Here is a 19,880-nt window from a genome sequence, read left to right as displayed (position 1 = left end):
TCTATGTCTTATATAATCACCTGTCTGCTGTAGGCTCCACTTCTCTGCCCCCTGGCATCTGAAAATACCTGAATTGTATACTTTTGTGTCTTCAGCACAGTGTGTTTGTTCATCTGCTCTGTGATATGAACACTGCTCTTGTACATTGGTGGTCATCTCTGTACTCATAATTGTTTCTTATATTGCTTGTAGAATCTTCCAGACCCCATCAAAGTCAGAAAACCAGGCCTTTCTCATGTTCTATACCACTGTGATATTATTACAGACATTTCTTTTGAGTTCAGAAATATGTGTTAAGGGAGACAGAACAGTGGAAAACGTTTCTTCTCTGGCCAAAGGATAGTGATGTACTTCAACTTCTTCTTTGTCTCTGGTTTGTAGCATTTAAAACTAACCATTTTTATTAAGAATGAGGATGTTTTGGACAACCCAGACATTGGGAATCAGCAAAAGAAGCTGATAGGAAGATTGAGATTCATAGGAGAATAACAACAGTTCTGAAGAGGGAGGAGCAGGTGTTACAGCAGAGAGACTGTATTTGATACATGTCATCCCACTTGCTGCCATTTCATTCTGTCTGAGGAAAAAATATGCTACTCTCATAATTAGTAATGGAGTATTTTTCAGGAAGTGGCACTAGGGTTTCTATTTTTAACAAAGTTTGCATGTGTTCCTTCTTGCTTGTTTTTACGTGAGATCTTGTAGGTCTTGCTAGAGGTATGGTAAAGATTATATCCTGTTGAATACTTTTAACTGAATGGACACTTGTTCATATTCTTTCTGTTCTTGAATGGGCAAACTCTCCTAAGGATCACAAATGCCTTTTGGAAATACCTTAATTTTCTTGCTATATACAGTTATTATGAAACCTTGGGATATGCAGTACTTGTCAGCAGATCTAGTTCAGTGTCACTAGTATCTCTCTCCTTTAATGTTTGAATGGTCTGTTTTTTAAAAAGTACAGGATCTGTAAAACAGTTGGCCTTGTGGATAAGAGCATTCTAACGTCCAAGCTATTATGTCTGTGCTCTTTTAGTGGAGTTGTAGGAGAGATTGCCATCTTGCTCCTCTAGGCGGTATTTCTTAGAAAAAAATTTAGCAGTTTCCTTGCCTACCCATCCTTTTTGACCTTACCATTCTTTTCTAGAAGCAGTCAATAACAGAACAGTTGTTCTCAAGCTTTGAAGAGGTCTTGACTTGCTAAGTTAGTAAATTTTCTTACCCATAGCTAGCATGTCATATAAACGAAACTTTGTTTCATTATTGGTTTTTCACACTTAATGTTCCTTTTAGTTGCTGCTGTTAGCCTGGCTTTTTATGGAAATGAGGACATGATTCCACAGCACTGCTTGTCTCCCCATGTTAGTGTCATCCTTTCCCATCGTTTCTCTGAGACGTTTCTGAACTTGTAGGCCAATCTCAAGCAAATCTGAAGGGGACTGCAGAGACAAGACTAGCGAAGATCAAGCTTTGTTCCATTGCTTTGTCCCAAGCAATAGTTCATGCCTGCTTCTGGCTATGTTTGTATCAGGGTAGTCAGTAGTAGTTTAAAAGGGACTTCAATATTCCACCTGGATACTGGTTTTGGTCCATTTATAAAACTGGTGTGAAAAGTACTTGCAAACATTAAGTAGCACAAAGTGATACAAAAAAGTTACAATGAAATTCAGCATTAGTATTTCTACTTTTGAATGAAAAACAGTAGGATAATTTTCTGTTCTCGGTTTTTTACTTTTGAACTCATCTTTTAGTTTGGCAGTGTTTGCATAATACCTTGGCTAACTTGTGCAGCTCTGGAAAAAAGGATGATTTTAGCATGACTAGAATGTCTGTGCAAGAGGGACATTTCAAGTCATGATAATTTTGGAAATTCTAGTTTTGCACAGTGATAATTTTTTTTAATCTGCTTACCCTCTGTCATGGGAAAAATTATATAATTCTGTGGCTAATTCACTTTGGTTATGTGGAGAATGCCTGAAATACTCTGAAAATATTTTTAAACCAGTTTTAACAATTATAAAACCCATTGAGAGACATATGTAAAGTTATGGAACTTCATTCTGTTAAAGGAATGGGGGCTGAAAACTTGTGTAAGCATTGTCCAGTAAATATAGTGGTGTAAGTAATGTTTTTTCACATGTCTTACTCATGATGGCAAATATTTATTACTGAATGTAGAATTATTCTTGTTTGATTACTAAGCAGACACAATAAATAGCATTTTGTAGTCTGTTAATAATGCTTACTGATGTGAACATGCATCATTAGAATTAGGCATATTACCCACTGGCTAATTTACTAGGCAGGAAATTTTAATCATGGCCTTGAAGATGTGAAAATACTCTGGTTTCCTGAATAGTCCATACTGCAATCTGTTTTTTCTGCTTACAAAAAAGTATTTTCTTTTTAAAAAACGGAAATAAGCTTGTTTTGCAATTTGTGCTGCATTACAGCACGAGTGTTAGTTATGTAGGGGGTGGTTGCTGTTATTGGGAGGAGGTGGTGTGCGTTCCAGCACAGAATAAACGAGTAGTTGTTGTTGTTCAGCTGCAGACAAGGATGACAGCTCGGAGGACATCTCGGTGCCCAGCAGCCCGCACACGGAGGCAATCCAGCACAGCTCCGTCAGCACTTCCAATGGCGTGAGCTCCACGTCCAAGGCGGAGGCGGTGGCCACCTCGGTGCTCACGCAGATGGCGGACCAGAGCACAGAGCCCGTGCTGTCCCAGATCGTCCTGGCGCCTCCCTCCCAGGCCCAGCCCTCGGGAAGTTGATTACAAACTTGGTTGCATCGGTTCCTTAGATACACATCTGTGACTTTAAAGGGAAACCAACAACAGACCAGTCTCCATCTAGGAGAAATTGTAGCTTAAAATTATTCGTTTTTAAAAATCCAACTTAAATTTGGCTTTAACGATTGGCAGGTGGAAGTAAGACAGAACACCCGTTCTAGTCTCTTTGCGAAAGACTTTTTTTTTTTAAGTATTAGTTTTACTAGTTATTTTTTGTGCTTAATGTGTAAAGTGTGTGTACAGTACAATGTGGTTTATTTCATTTTTAATTTGGTATTATTTTAACAAAATTGGGGTGAATTACTGAAGGTCATCCCCAAGACTGTGATAGGAATATTATGTGACATTTTTATACCAAAGTTCTGCATAGTCCCTATTGACTTTGTAAAGTTAGCAAGGTCATAAAGCACTAGGCAAGAGAAAGACAGTAACAGTAAATTTGCTTTTAGTCTTTTTGCCTTTTTGTTGTTTTGCACATTATGAGAGGAAGAACGTTGGAAGAAAAACATTTGGGTTTTTTATGTATAGCATTTTGGTTGGCTTTTAACTGTTGGGGTCTTTAATTTGTTTAATAGGGCCAGTACAGTATATGAGATACAGTACTTATGCACATACCAATCCTAGATGAGGATCATTACTAAATAGATTTGATTTTTTTTTTTAATTGATGTCAGGTGGGTTTTTTTTCCCACTCCAACACTTGATTCTGGAGGGAGGAGAGCTTTAATTCTCCAGTCAGAATAGATATCTGTAACCACCCCTTGTTGCTAGGCTGAAACCAGTAAGCATATTGTAAAATACAGGGTTATCAAGTATGGAATACTTGTTATTCCAAAGTAGGTTGATATTTTGTGGGTTTTTGAGTCGCAGACTAAGGAGTTTATTCATGGTTTTGGATGCCAGAAAAGCCTAAAATCCTTCTTCAGACAACTCGACTTTTTTTTGTCATTGTCTTGTATTTGCAAGCTAACTTGTACTTAATTCTTGTGTAAGCACTGTCATCTTTTAGTAGCAAAAATTTTGATACCTTTCTTGTGGGAAAAAAAAAATCAGTATCTACCGTATCTTGGAAACAATGTAATTATAATGTGGCGTGTGTGGTGTGTGTGTGAGAATGGTTCAGTAGTTAATGCCAGCAGTCTTTTGCTTGAATGTTTAAAGATGCCTTCAATGTGATGCTGGCTGATAGGTGATTGCAGTTTTAAAATGTTATTTACTGTGCGAACTTGGATAACTAACATTCCATGATGTAGTTTGTTTCTGATGAGATGATTGTAGGTACACTTTTTCTCATTATCCAATCATCTGTAGGATACTGAGTTTTTTAAATGTGCCATTATCTATTTTGATTCTGTACTCATGTTCAAAATACAGTACAATATTTTACAATAGATTAAGTTGTTTTAAAAAAAGTAGATGTGTGCTTTCAGGTCGGAAAACTTTGTATAATAGCAAAAACAGATGCATAGTAGCAACTGGCAGTAAAGCAGGATTCCATTATGTATATAACAAAGATTTAATGCATTTATAATGGGTTGTGTAGTTCATTTGCTCTTCCTTCTCCACACTATACCATGTGTTTTTAAAGTGTCAGTGCCATCAGATTTCTATTTGGTTCAGTTTTAAATCTAAAAATGTAATTGATTCACAGGAAAATATAATTTCTGCAATATATATACAACCATACTGTAATGAAAACTGGACAAAGAAGTATCTAAGTCATATATGTATCATTGCAGGGCTTTAAGCATGAAAATATTAGGGAATTTAAATATTTTGTATTTTAAAACTAAGAAAGTTGTGTTGATAACCTCATGTGTTTAAAAGTCTTACTTTCCCAATTTCAAGATAAAAAGCTGTAACAGTTATTGAACGTTTCCAGGATGGTTAAATACAGTAGACCTCTCACGAGAAAGAAGTGAATTGCAAAGGCACAAAATATGAATTCTGCAAGAAAGCTCTACAGTCACTTTTCATTGTAGGTTTGGTGGACTAGATGTGGCCTCATTGATCATACTATAATTTGCCCTCCTAAACACAAAGGCTTTTAAATCATATAAGTGGAGTTTTTTTATAACAAAACTGTTGCGCTTGTAAAATAAGTCTACATAAGTGTATAGGAGATGTGTAAACAGTTAATGAATTTAACAGTGGGGCTGGAAAAAGAACCATTAAAATCTGTGTTCAGCAAATAGAGAAAAGGTATTAGCCGTACTACCATGGATTCCGTTTTGAGACGTTGTCACACTACTTCTGTACTTAGCATTTTGGGTCTTTACATTTGACATGTTTCACAAACTGTACTGTTTTCTTTTATGTGCAGTTTGCATGAGTAAATCATCAAAGAGAATAAAATCTATCTTTAAGTTATGTTCCTATTTTAATGAAATTATAATTGTTCTAAAAGGCCGCACTGTCTTCAGACTTCTTTCTTCATCCTTGCAATTATCAGTGTTTTTCTGGAAGTCATTACTGTAATGTTATGTAAATGAGAACACGTATATTTCTTGAGAAAATAAGGTAAATACCATTGCTCTGCAGCTGAGCTCCAGCAGCTGCTGAGGAGCAAGCATTGTATCATTAGTTCCAGGAGCCCAAGGTAATCCACAGATAAATGAGTTCATAAACATAGCTTTGTGATCCCAGATGTTGCTCAGCCATTCCTGGTTGCCCTGAGTTCCACAGCAAAAGCACTGTTTGTAATCAGAATTTCCACCTAACTTCCAGTTATTTTAATCTTATTTTAATATACATGAAGCCAGAAATAACAGCTGTAATCAAATAAATGGCTCACAGTTGTGTTGTCAATGGTTCAGAAAAAATCATGCCCTCACACCTGATGTTTGGAATAGTAAAAATGGTTTGGGCTTATTTATGGATGTTGGAAACATGCATGGAATAGCACATTATGTTATCATTTGAAAAGCTCGTGCCAGAGCCCCAGTACGGAGGCTTTGGAGCAAACTAAAGAGTAAAGTTGCTGTGTGTCTGATTTGTTTTGTTCCATGTATGGACCAAATGAAGTGAAGCTGCACACAACTTCTAACCCAATATGAGAAAAATGTGTGAGGCCTCCCTTGCATCATTACGTTCTTTTTCTGACTATGGGTTGTGCTGGTGGCTCCAGGGGAACAAAAGGCTGTATAACAGGGGTACTCTGGGTGAGGGGTGGAGAACCAGCCCACGTCTCAGTGTCTGTGCTGCAAAAAGACTCAGGTTTGTACCTTAATTATTCAGTCTAAGTACAGGATTTTTTATGTTTGCAATGGTAAGAGTGGTTAAAATGAAGATATTGCACCGAGAGAAGGAGATGACGGAAGTGTGGGATGAACAGTGATTTCAGCTACCTGAATTACAGGAGTAATTTGCTTAGAGACAGACACAAACATTTTAATTGGTCATCATAAATGATAATGAGGAGAAAGCATAGTGAAATTAAGTGCATCCTAATAAAGTAAGGTATGTTAAATTGCGCTGAAGGAAACTTGAGCAATGCTTCTTGACATGATTAATATACTCATGACAATGTGTCTAATGAAGGCTGTTTGCATTTATATGCTGCCTGTTGCTTCCCTCAGTAGAGACATAATTGGAACTGTGCTCATTTACACTGCAGAACAGTCAGTGCAAGATTGGTTTGCAGTAATCTTTACATCTGTTTTTAACCATTGTATCAAAAGTAACACAGGTATGATTTATTTAACCCGTGTTGTGTAATGCTGTGTAGAGTTGGTCGGATGATTTTATCATGAAATTTTCAAAGTTTCATGTTCTTCAACGGTAACTCTTCTTTTAATTTTAGGGTTTAATGTGGCTATTTTATTTTTCCCCCTTCTTTTATTTTTTCCTTCCTTTATGGAATGTAGGAGCATGACCTTTCTTTTTCTTTACTTTCTTCCTCTTTAAAATATTTTTCTTTGTGTGATGAGCCCCAGAAAGTGCTTATAATATTCAATGTGGAATTCTTTCTTTTTCATATTGCTTCCTCCTTGGTTGTATTAACCCTCTATAGCAAACTTCCATTTCTAGAAGTCAGAAAAGGAATTTCTGCACACTTTGTACCTTGCCTTCAGCTAAAATAGATATGAGAAGCTTATGTTATATTCATATTTACATCTTCCTAGTTAAGATCCATTATATATATTTAGGTATGGAAGGACTTTGTAGTGTTACAAAAGATTTCATTACAGATGCTGTGCACAACTAATGAGTGCAGGTTGTATGCTGAGGGCTTCATAACTCTGCAAAGTGCAACCCTCTTCAGATAAGAGTTTTTAACTTCCTAGGTGTGGAGTGAGTTGTCATCTAATCACATGGCTGTCAGTAGAACAAGAAGATGCATAAACCTGATCCAGTTTCTGTAATTACTGTATTTTAACCCTTGCTCAAAATCTTTATCCCTCTTCTATTACCATTTTCTATAATGATGTGTATTGTTACAAGCACTTTATCCTATTCATTTTTGGGGGGAAGAGGAGGCACAGGAGAGGATAAACTACCTGTAACTTTCTTTAATGGGGGATGAATCGTTAATCAGAAAAGTATTGTACAATCATTATGCAAGGACAATTGCAATTTTTAGTCCATAGGTAAAGAGACAGTAGCTTAAGCTGCATAGACTGACTAGAAATGTTAACAAGCGTAGAAGGTACAGAACAGCTTGAAGCAAAGAACAGGAGTCATGCTTCTAGGAACTCCTGTTTGGTTTTAATCCAACAGCAGGAACAGAGCAGGGCAGAGAGTGGGCAGTATTTGTAAGCACCTTGGGCAGCAGGTCCTGGTGATACTCAATTTGCAAATAAGGAGCTCAAAGGAGAGTACTCTGGCTTAGGGAGGACTGTCAGTGCCGGGCTGAGATGAGCTTCAGGAATGAGGCACTGCCAGGGAGAGCTTTCAGAGAAACAGGATTGCAGGTAGCCATGTTTTCCTCGCCTCACTCTTGCCTGTGGCTATCTCAGTATATCAAAATAAAGCATGAGCTATTACAGCTCCATTTCATACCATCTGTGCCCAGGTGGATGGAATGTGCTGAAAGCTGGTCTGATGGCTGTGTTTAGCTACCTGAAAGATGAAAGTTAAGGTCCATTTTTTTCCTACTGCCTAAAATGTTCCTGCTCTTGTTTTGCTGCAAGCTAGTACTGGCACGGTCAGTGAATAGTATTTCCCTCCCTTTAGCTGAATCACTTGTTCCAGACCATTACAGGAGGCAAAAATACTACCTTTAAGAAACAACTGGACTGCTGCATTTTATTAACTGAATGATTTGAAAAAACCTACTAATTTGCTTATGTTTAAAAAGAAAATGGGAAAATATATCTGTCCTACATCTGGGATTCTAATCAGGAGGAAAAGGAGATGAGCAAGGAGAGAATGAGCCCTCTGCCTTAGCAGCAAACAAACTGACCTGAATAAATGGAGAAAGTGAAACTGAGGGGGGAGACATCTGCACCAAGAAGGTGCTGCATTTCACTGCTCAATTATAGCAGCCCTTTCCTCTGACACAAAGATGCATTCTGTGAAGATCTGTTTCTCCAAATGTTTACAGTGATGTTAGAAATGTTTTGATCTCACTTGAGGTAAGTAGCATAAACATTCTGTTATTCATAATGCTGTGTTGAGAAAGATATTCTTAAAGGTGATATAATGTATAATACAGTCATTCTGGCTGTCTGTAAAATGCCAAGAGACTTTATAGTCAGCCTGGCTATGATTAGAAAACAAGCCAAAGGGTAATATTTCAGTCTTCTTGCTTTCTGTCCTTTCTTTCAGCAGAATTGCTGTAGAGGCCTAATGATTTTTGCTGAAAAAATACATAATCCTTGTAAATACCGAGGAGATGCTGTCTATTTCACTGGATGACATTTTGAGCACTTGTTCATTTCATTGACTATTTAATGACTCTTAAGCTATTAAGTTTACAATTTATGACCTGAATACATGTGTGAATATGCAAAACGTTTCTTTAGCCTGTGTCTAACTATTTACCCAAACTTTTTAGAGTCCTGATTCTAATAGGAGTTTACTCTTTTCTAAATTATGCAGCACTCTCTTGAATGCTGTGTAGGAAGGTTGCTGGCCCCAGAGCCTTGAGCTCTGTTCCCAGTCACCATACAACCAGAATGCTGTTTCTGAGCTGACTGCAGGCTTGTATTTATCACAGCACTGGCTGCTTGGGATGGAAACACATACTGACTGGGATGCTTCCCTTATATTGTAAGTACCAGTTTGTTATATAAATTCTGTACATTTCCTTGTTACACAGGTCTGGCACAGTCCTTTCGTTTCAAGAAAGAAATTCACAATCTTTAACCGCTCTTGTAATTTCATGTCTAATTTAGGTTTTGTTGTTGTTTTCACATATTGGATAAGGGCACACACCCCTCCTTCACGGAAATGCACTTTATAATGTGCCAGGCACTCAGACCTGTTCTGGAGGGTGCATAAGTCCCACAGGTCTTGTCTGTTGAAGAAAATGTCACCTCTTTGTCAGAGTTAGATTGTTACAAACTTTGACAGATTGAAAACTTTCGGTTTGATATGTCTACTGATTTATTCTAGTCCAGTTTATGTTGCTGGAGAATAGTACTAAGCTAAATTTAAACTAAAAATAGTGCAAGTATATAATCATTAAGGCTATATAAAGCTGTTTAAAGTTTTTTGCGACACACAATTTTGTAAAATAACTGACTTAAAGCAGCTTTTCTACATTACCAACTTCAAAGAAGCTTGTGCCTGTTTTAGAAAGAGGTGAGGATTAATTTTATCTTAGTGAAGTAAGGTTCCTTCTATAATGAGTCTTTTCTAAGCAAGTACAAAAGCAGGGTCTGATTTGGGCACTGCTAATGACCATCAATGCTTCTGTCAGTAAACATAATTTAGTCAAAGAAAATTTGAGCAGTGCACAGATTTGCTGTGCATCATCATGTACAGTATCCTTACTTCCTTACTCCTGCTGCAGAGTAAGGGAAATACTCCTGCTTGGTTTAATCTGACACAGAGGTTCACAAATGCCAAACAATGTTGTATTAAACAATGCCACCTACGTCACCCCAGGTTGTACCCAGCAGAGCTTCATTGCACCTCTGGATGTGATACATTGTACCCTGTGGAGATTAAAAATGTAAATCATCACAGCTTGTACAAGCTGAAACTAAAATGAAACACTGAAAAAATATAATATTAATAAGTGAATGTTATTAAATTATTATTTCAGCTCTCTTCCTGAATGGAAACACTTTTTTATACTGCAATCTGTTTTAAGGGTTTATCCAAAAATAACACAGGAAATACTGTATATAGTTACTGGAGCAAGGCATTTCTGGCAGATTTCCATGGCATGCTCAAAGTCTGTGACTTGGGCTACATTTGTCTTTCATTTAAAGTGTGGAAGAGATTTTTGGTAAGTGCTGGCAACAGCTCAAACCCCTACCTACTGAGTAGAGGGTTGGAGAGTCACAAGCTCCAGTTAAATAAACAGGATTTATCAATCTGCAAATGAAATGTCTTCTGTTAGTAATGTTTTACTTATACAAGACAATGGATAATAGATTATTAGCCGAATGAAGTAAGTAATTTCATTTTGTACTGTTTCCTGCTGTGTGTAACAATCCCAAATCTGTGCGTTTCTGGTTTCTCAGGAACAAAATGCCATCTAGTGGTAACTACTGGATATTTTGAGCAAATGCTTTTTTTATATTGACCCCAAGTTTTCATATTTTTTTCCGGGTATTCTACACTTTTCAGCACATTAAGGCTTTGGGAGAAGAAGATAAAGAGTTTGAGGGAAGGTGCAGCCCCCCAAGCTGGGCCAGCAGTGGCAGGGCCACGCTGCCCAGCTGCTTGGGAGCTCTTTCTGCCTCTGCAGCTGGCCTCAGGCAGGTCAGGGAGGTTTCCCCTGCCAAGGGTTGGATAAAATTTCATACCTAGTTGGTAGCCACACCTTACTGTTACTTGATACTAAAATACTATTTGGCCATTGCTGTATGAAAAGAGCTGAAAGCCACTTCTGCTTCCCTGACTGCTCATCTGTCTCTCCTGGTAGGAGGCTTTTCCCTCTGGCTTGTCATTCTCCAAGGAGCTCAGGGGAAGCCATCCCTTCTGCTTTTCTTATGAACTACCAGGGAATGGTATAAGCTTCTCCATGACATAGTTTGCCTCCTTGAATCCTCAGAGTAGAATATAAACTCTAAAAAAAATCAACAAAACTAAAATTTGGCCTCTAGAATAGACTCCTGAAAAAGTAACAGCTATAAACTGGCTTTTAGAGTTGAATTACAGACTTTATTTGTACAGCAAGAATAAATAATGAAAATAAAACCTCATGGTTCTATTTAAATATATTTGTAAATGGGGCACAGGAGCCTGCATGTGATATGAGCTCACTGATGGAGGTAGTCTGGCTTTATACCTGGAGTCAACTAAAGAGAGCTCTGCAGTGTTTTATCTTTCTGTGGGTTTGCACTTCATTGTGACAGGGGTTGTGTTGTTTATGGATCTGCTTTCTCCATGCTTTGTTTGAATTCCTGCATCTGCTGGTCCATGCTGCCCTACTCCACTGCACAATGCTGGCAGCAGCAGCTGCCAGGGCTGTAGTCAGACTGAGGGGCTCTGAGATGGGTTCTGCAGGCTGGTGCAGAAATCTAATCTGTCCCACTGACGTCACTGCAGAAGTCTGAAGATGGCATGACATCAGTTTGGTGGGCTGGGAAGGAGTTTGTGGATGGGTAAAGAAATCCTTAACCTTGACTCTTGTTTTGTATGGTATTGAGTAAACTGCACCAGCCTAGAGTATCTGGTTAACAAGGGCACTGAGAGCACAGGTCAGTAAAAGGGTCATCCGAGACTTTGGGCTGCTCGGTGCTCGCTGCTGTTGCTGTGATGCAGCACTCCTCTGTCCCTCTGGAGCGCTGCTGGTTATTTTCCTAGACACTGGCATTGGCCAACAGCCAGTGCAGCTGCAGAGAAAGAGGAGGGAGTAGAAACAGGACCAGAGCAGCCCTGTTTTAGTGGAAATAAATTGTCATGGCAGCACATTTAAGTAGGCAGAACAAGAAGAGTTTGGGGAGATTGGCAAATGCAGTCTGAAAAGCACCAACAAATCTTGTTTGTGCTTGCTAAAAATAGATGAGGAAATCCCTAGATCTGGGACAATTTCTTAAGGCTAGAATAGTGGCTTTCTCTGAGAAACAACTGCAGTCTTGCAGCTGTTGCAGCTGCATCTGCCCTTCACTCTCAAGTTTTTAGAGCAGCAGGATGCTTTAAGGAGGTTATGACTCTCCACAATCAGAAGGAAGGCATTCTGTTGTGCACACAGTAAAGAAATCTTAAGAGCAAGTAACTCAGCAATCAAACCTTGAAACAAAGGAGAAAGAATAGAGAAAACAACTGTTCAGCAATGATCCACCTGAACTTTGCATCTGTTTTTGAAGCTGTTTATCTCCATACAAAAACAAGTGAAATAAAATATAGTGCCTACACAATGTTTTTAATTCCTTCAAAGAACTGGGCAGAATGCAGTCAATGTTACTTCTACTGTTTTAGTGGGGGCTTTTGTCTTTATATGGCTAATGGTTATATGTTGCAAGGAGGAAATTATTTTAATATTGTATAACATTATAATCTGGATTACTGCTTTTGATTTGAGCACTCAGACAATAAACTACTTGGATTTTTTTGGCCCTTGTTACCCTTGAAGAGTTTAAGACACGTTTGTCATGAAAATGCATCCATGTGGGAGCAGAAAGGAGAGCAGTTTTCCCTTGGGGGCCCAAGAAGCTGTTGTCTGACAACAAGCAGCAAAGTGGCAGCTGAAACATTGCTGCAATGCCCACAGAAATGGTGAGGGCCTGGGTCCCTCTGCTCCTGCAGTATTGCACAGGGCTTGCCAGAGAGCTTTGCTTGGTTGTGGCTTTTCAAAATGTATTTTCTTGTCTTATTGGCCTTAAAGAAAAAAAAAAAAAAAACAAACCCAAACCTCTTTGGAAAGTGCTTCCCTTATCAGTGACTCATTGGTGCAGATAAACTCTGAATTCTGAAGTCATTGTGTTTGCACTGAAAGCATTGGTATCATATCTCTGTGTCAAAAACCACTAGAGACTGAGTGTGGGAAGGACTCGACCAGGAATTAGTTTCCTGTATATGTCCTTGATTGAGGATTGCATGATTTTACAATTGAATACGTGTGGTTGAATTCCAGATCTGAGCTTGGTGTGGTGATGTACAAGTCAGGTTGCAAGATCAGTTATCTCTGATTTTGTTTAAAATAAAACTTCTGCCTGCCCAGCTGAAAAGTTGCCAAGTCTTAGTAATAGTCTAATTTTGTTTTGATTTGCTAAGGGGCTTTCCATGTGTCTTGGTTTACAATAAGCAAAACGTGCACCACCATGGGATGTAATTATTATTAAAGAAAGGGGAAATAATGGGGTTTTCTTCTGTCTTCCTTCTTTCCTCCTTCCCCAGAAAAAAACAATGACATCAGGTACAGGAAAGAGAGATTTCTCTCTGTATGGGTGACATAGTAAATAAGGTATTTTGGCACAATTAAGGGCTCAGAAGGCATCAGGTAATTCTCTCCTTTCATAAGGAATCTTACTGTTGTAAACTTACAGTTCACTAAAACTATTGTGATACTTGCTGATAAATTAATGAATAGTGAAAAACCTGAAATCCTAATTAAATCCCACTGTTACTTCCAGGAATGGTTTCTTTCCTCTCCAGAAATACTTGATTTGAACAGCTTGTTAAACAGGAAGAGCTATTGATCCCTTCAATAACACTTTAGAATCATTAAGAGGAAAAACTTTAATCTCCTTCAGCTCTTTGAAGTTGCTTTGGTTAATGTCATCTCTCTGTGATGCTGAAGAGCTAATGATGTTCTTGAAAGATATTTCCAACATGATTCTCTCCTGTCTTTTGTGCTCTGCTGCCATTACCTGGCTTCTCACAGGGTTAGCTGTGCAGTAAAGCAGGAAGATACCAGTAGTGCATGTGCTTGCCTGCTCACTTTGGAAGGTTTTATATTCTCCTTCAAAAGTCTTCCTGGTGGAAGCAAACATGTATCAGAGATCATTTTGAACTTCTGATTAGTTATCCTGTGCTTCTGCTATCTCAACATTTTGAGGCTTGGACTTAGAAGTATCTTCAAGTCATTAAATTTCATTCTAGAAAGGCCCTTGATAATGTGATTGCATCTGTCTATACAGCAGGATATTCTCACAGTTTCTAGACTTAATTTCTTATTTATTTTTCTAAACTATTACACAAAATTCAACTTCAAATCTGATATGGTTTGCCTTACCAGGGCCCACACACCCTTGTCCATGTGAAGGGTAAAATACCTCTTAATATTTCATGTGATCTGAATCATGGACATTATCTCAAAGAGCACTAAATATTCTAGAAGGTGCAACTCTGTCTGAGAAGCAAGTTGCATGGGATAGCTAATACCCTCATTAAAAACATTGTTTTTGACTGGCTTCAGTAACACATACATTGCCTTCTATAGGAATGTAGAAATTACTTTGAGGGACTGATACTAGGAAATCGAATAATTGCACCAAGAGTGTTTTGGTTCTATACAGCACTTCAGAATTGCTGAATTGTTATGAGAAGGTTCAATTTCTTTTAAAATTCCTCAGATCCATCCAGGAGATCTAGAAGTGGGTTTAGTAGTTCTAGAAGGCTCAACTGATTGCATGCAGAGCCACTGCCAGTTCTGTGGCACAGCTTATGGCTTCAAGTAGGAGATCATCCATCACTTAGGGCTAAAGACATTTTGAAAGATGGGACTAGAAGTATCTTGCAGGGTTTTATGGGGCTTTTTTTTGATGGCTAGTTTGCTCTCTGTTTTTAGTGTTTATGGACGAAATTATAGTCATAACAGTTTATTCCTATGACTGTTTTGCCCGTGGCTTGCCTTCTGTTTTTTAAGTTGCAATTACCATGGGTTTTTTCCAAATATACAGAAGCACTACTTCAACTGATGCTTAACATGAATTTCTAAGCATGGTATAAAAACAAAAAATTGTGCAAGTTAAATAGAAGGAATAAGCTGCATTTTATAGCCAGTATAAACACACTTGGATGTTTTATAGCCATCAGTATTACCTCCTTTGACACTTGAGGCTTGTCCCTAGGAGACAGAAAGCAGAAACTTCCTAGAATTTCTTTAATTAGCCTGTCCATTTCACTTAATAAAACAAGAAATCAAAACCATATTGTGTTTCTTACACAGGATTCTTAGAAAATGTAATGCAAAGTATGTAGTTCTTATATCTGATCAAAAGTGCAAGCAATTTGAGATTTCCTAGCATTTTAATAATTTTGTTACTGATTTCACATTAGAAGTCTATGCTTATGGGATATGTCATTAAGTGTGCACATGAGCAGTAAGAAAGCTCATAAAAAGTCTGGTGTTAAAGTGCATTCAGAGCAGCTGCAAATGGGAAAAAAACCAAACAAGCCTTTTGCAATTATAAATAGCTTTGATACTGTTAGCTCTAAACATCACCTGGAACCTGCTTCAAGAGAAATGCTGTGCATGTCAGCATCAAATTTTAAGATCAAATGATTTTGCTACCTGCTACACAGGTATCAACTATATCCTATGCACAGTACCTGTTTATGATGTAATTCTCACACATTTGTGCACATCTCAGAAATCCAATTAAGTGCAGTCATGGTGTAAAATTCCTTAAGAATTCTTTCATGAAGGACTTTGTTCAGGAAACACAAGCAAGAGGCAGCTTTTTTCCTTTGATGCACTTCCATTCAAAAATGGCATAATTTCTCCTAACATCAGTCTAAACACACCATATTCTTTAGATTTCAAGTAAAAAGCATTAGTTTATTTTTAAAATTAAGACTGTGCTCATGTGCTCTTCCCATTAGATCTTAAGGCATTCACTTCTACTGTAACCAGAAAAAAAAATCCAAATCTAAAGGTTGTCATTGTCACCTATTTCTGTCAAACATTTTTTCATGACCCAGAGAGCCAGAGAGCAGGTGTGTTAAGCCCATTTTTCATTTCACTGATGTACACCATGCACTGTGTACCAAGCTGCTCTAAGTTGTTGTGTGGACATAGTGCAAGTCCTGTGGATCAGGATAGAATGCCAAATGTGAGTGTCTGATGTGGCAGTTGTGATTTTGTGATTTAAAACAGGAGCTGTGGTGGATGTTACACAAATCTCCCTTTCTTCAGCAATGATCAGAAAATTCAAGATGCTAGTTCTTCCTAATAACTGTTATTTTGCTAGTTTGCACACTGACGATAAAAGAAAAAAAATTAGCTCCAAAATCTACAGACTAGCATAAATCCTAGTAAAACACTGATTATGTCTGATTTGCAAAGGTTGTTCATAGCTGCTGCAGTTGATGCAGGATTCTTTTCCTCTGTGCCTGTACAGTGTTTGGTAATGTTGGTCTTAAATTATTTTGCCATTAATAATGAACAACAGCAGCATCCGAAAGACAGGCTCAAATGGCAGTTTTCTCTTCAAAGGGAGAAAGTTTATCCAAAATGCTGGCAATGTGCAATGGCTGTTCTGGGTTTGGCAATAGGCCTGATCTTATATTCAAATCACTGTCATCTATACAAATACTAATTATAACTAGCAAGCTGGCTGGTCAGCCTTCAAATTTTTTATTGATGACTTTTAAATTAGCTAAAATACTTGAGTTTATCTTACTAAACAAGAGGTAGAAATCTGCCTTGCTGTTTTCCAAGGAGCAAATGTTCCATTGCAAATACTGTGAACACCAAATCTGCTTGGTAAGGCAGCCCTTGACCACTTCCCTGCCTGCCCCACAAAACTTCCAGCAATTACACATTAAAAGCTAAATTAAATTCTGCCCATAACAAGGCTTCTACAAATGCTGTTTTCCTCCTGTCAAGGGGATCTGTAGCAGGAAGACACTAACTGTGATAAGATGCTACCCCTATTCATCAGGTAACATCTCACCATGTCTTCACTTTTACTGCATCCCATTAATACAGAACAGCTTTAATTTATGGTGAGATAGGGTTTTTTTCCTTCACACAACATTATATTTACTAGCTGGGAACCTGTTTTTACAGTTGCGTATAAATCTTTAAAAATGTCAGTGATTAATTTTAAAATCTCATTTATCACTATATGATTAGTGCATTAGTTAAGGTTTGAAGAATAAATGTCAAGCAATTAGAAGCAATTTTGTAACAGACTCTCAGACAAGGTGATGCATCACAGAAAAGTCACTGGAAAATAGGCCACTGGGCTCATGGTGCTCAGCACCCAGAGCAAGACAGCAAAAGGAGATGAGCCAAAATTTAAAAAAAGCCCCAAACACTAGAAATCAATCCCAAACCCCAGTGATGATATTTTATTTTTACATGAATAATGAAGCTATAGTAACTGACTACAGTTTCTAAAGAACTTTGAGGTTTGAAAGATGAGGCAACAAACCTCTGAAGGACAATGAGAAGGCCAGAAAATAGCATATTACACACTTCTTTCTCTTCTGGAGTCTTTATACTTGAGGCACTCTTTGTAATGCACTCACAAATATTCCTACCAGGTGGCAAATACAATGGCACCTTTGCTACACAATGTGATGCTAGCAAGCCTGTTTTGCAAGGGAGGGCTTTTCAAGGGCTAAAGATCCAGGGGAACAAAACACCAAGCTCATCCTTGCTGCCATTTAAACCAAGGTGTGCACACCGAGGTTCTCTTTTGTTCTCTCCCCCGCGAGAGAGCAAACCTGTGAGCTGGGCTCTCCGGGAAGGAAGAGCCCCAGCAGCGCCGGGTGGGAGCTGTGCCGGCTGCTCCCGAGCATCCGCGCTTCCTCCCGCGCTCCCTGCGCACGGCCACGGGGGCTGGCGCTGGGGGAGCTCCAGCTCTTTTCTAATGAGATTCCCAGAGTTGTAGTTAAATCATTGTTGTCGCTTGTGCATAAGACGTGCTGGCTTGATAAGGCATTATGTAATTTTAAGATAATGTTGTTATTAAAGAGATATCTCCGTGCGGATTTCAGGTCCATTCAAAAGCAGGATGTGGTGGCAGGGACCTTTGCCTGGTGCATTTCAGGCTAATGTTTTTTTTCTGGTTTGCACCGTTGATTTGTTCCTGCTGTGCTGAGGCCGGGCCCTTGTAAAGCCAGAGGTGCCAATGGTACAGATGTGTACACCCCATGCTGGCCAGCACCCGTGGGGGTGAGCCTGGTGGTGAACTCCTTCCAAAAGCTGCTGCTGTTCCCCGAAGGCTGCTGGAGCCAGGGCCAAAACATCCTCCTAAGCCAAGAATCTAATCAGAAATTACGATTGAGCTCTGTTTTGAAAACTCTGATCAGCCACTGCTCCAGGCACAGTAAAGTACAGTAACTAACTGTGAAAAGCTCCCCTAGGTTTTAGCAGTAACTGCACTAATAGCAAAGGCATTATCAGACAATTGAAATTACTAATCAAAGCACTCAGGCTGATCTGTAGTATTCATACTGCCTATCATGAAAAAGTTTTATACTCTGAACAGGAAAGCATTTTTAATATAAACATGCAGTTGAATAGTTAGCAAAAAAACCATTTGGGAGTAGTGGAAGAGTAAAAGCTGGCCATTTAATTGAAGGAAGTTGGAATGAAAGCTTGGGATTTAATTCCAGGAAATGTAAGGGGAAAATAATCTGAAGATCCAACTTATTTCCAAAAAGCCAAGGAAAACACTCTGTGCACACAAAGGTCAAATCACGTAGGCAGAATTGCAAAGATTTTTTGCATTGCTTTTTTTCAAACCAGTTTTCATCTGTGTTTAACCTTCTTTTAGCCCTGCAATTGAAATATTATTTCTTGGTAGTCCATCTGCCCAGTAAACATTTGCACTTTATACATGCAAAATTAAAATGTTTTGTAAAATCAGGTCCATCATGCTAGAATTTATTTGGGAAGGAATAAGAAGAAGGAAACAATCACTCTCACATTTATTTTTTTAACTTTGCACACTAAGTGAAGTATATAAACATAAAAACCCATGTTTTGAAATATATGACAGACATAACAAATGTCAGGTTTTTGTCTTAAAGGATATTTGAATATATTGAAAACTTCCCACAATGTTTTCCTTTGGTTCTCTACAACAAAGATTAGACAGAATTTTGAACATGGACACCTGAGCGCAGCTAACTGCAGAAACCACCTGTTCTTTAGACAGGCCTTTATGCTTTATCTGCCTGGTGGAAGGAAAGGTGTTTTATTCACCTGCTGACCCTGAGCTGCACTCGCAGAACGGAAACCACTATTTGCAGCCTATGCACATGCTTCTCTTCCTTCAGGCTCTTCTCTGCCAAGAGCCTTCTCTTGCGGGCAGGCTTCCCACTGCACCCCCGCCGCCACAGTGCCCCAGGAGAAGGTGGGACCAGCTCCACGACCTCCAAGCCATCACCCGCAAAGCCCGCTTGTCCTGGCCGAGCTCTGCGGAACCCCTGCTGAAGGCGGCGGATGCGCGCAGCTGTAGCGGGTTGCATTTGCGTGGATTGAGCTGCGGCTGGGTTTGAATTGGCAGCGCGCACCTGTGAGGGGAAGGGAGTGATGGCTGCGGGCGGGGCGGTGCTGCTCCCGGGCACACGGGCTGGCCAGCCTGCTGCCGCCAGGCTCTGCTTTCAGGCGGAAAATGCCACCTGCACGAGCGAGTCGCACCAGGTACGGCGTTGTCTTTTCAACTGAGCGCTTCTAGCGCTGAAATTTACAGTCCTGGACAGCGAAAAACGATGACAGCTGGGCTGGCTGAAATTTCTCGCCCGAAATATTTTGAGCGGAAATCTATGTGTTTGCTCTCTTCGTGATTGCTGGCATGTAAGCGGGAATTTTCTCCTCGCTTTAAGGAGTCATGTTTTTCACAGTACCATTGGTTCTTGTGCCGGAGCAGGCAGGCGCAACCTGCCCGAGGAGGCACCGGCCGGGGGAGCGGTGCTTTCCGCGGGGCATCTCCTCAGAGGAGCAGCGGTGCCCGAGGGCCGGGCCGGAGCAGTGTGCGGGACTGGGCCCGGGGCTCGCACGGGCCGTCCCGGGCGGGACGCGCTTCCCTTTGTGCCCGGCGGCGGGCGGCCGCGTTGCCATGGGAA

General features: G+C 39.4%; 1 protein-coding gene across 2 annotated transcripts in view; it reads left to right on the top strand.

The window, feature by feature from the left end:
* Positions 1-5,202, top strand: part of ATF2 (activating transcription factor 2) — a 42,990-nt gene extending 37,788 nt beyond the window's left edge. For both annotated transcript variants that reach the window (XM_031055905.1, XM_031055901.1), the window contains one exon: positions 2,548-5,202. In XM_031055905.1, the coding sequence (XP_030911765.1) occupies positions 2,548-2,774 (227 nt within the window). In that variant the 3' untranslated portion in view covers positions 2,775-5,202. The remainder of the gene's footprint in view (positions 1-2,547) is intronic.
* The last annotated feature ends 14,678 nt before the right edge of the window (positions 5,203-19,880 follow it).

Source organism: Geospiza fortis, unplaced genomic scaffold (genome assembly GCF_000277835.1).
Source record: "Geospiza fortis unplaced genomic scaffold, GeoFor_1.0 scaffold112, whole genome shotgun sequence".
In the NCBI taxonomy this organism is placed as follows: domain Eukaryota; kingdom Metazoa; phylum Chordata; class Aves; order Passeriformes; family Thraupidae; genus Geospiza; species Geospiza fortis.
The sequence above is the reverse complement of the archived record's forward strand: the minus strand, read 5'-3'. Positions and strand labels throughout refer to the sequence as shown.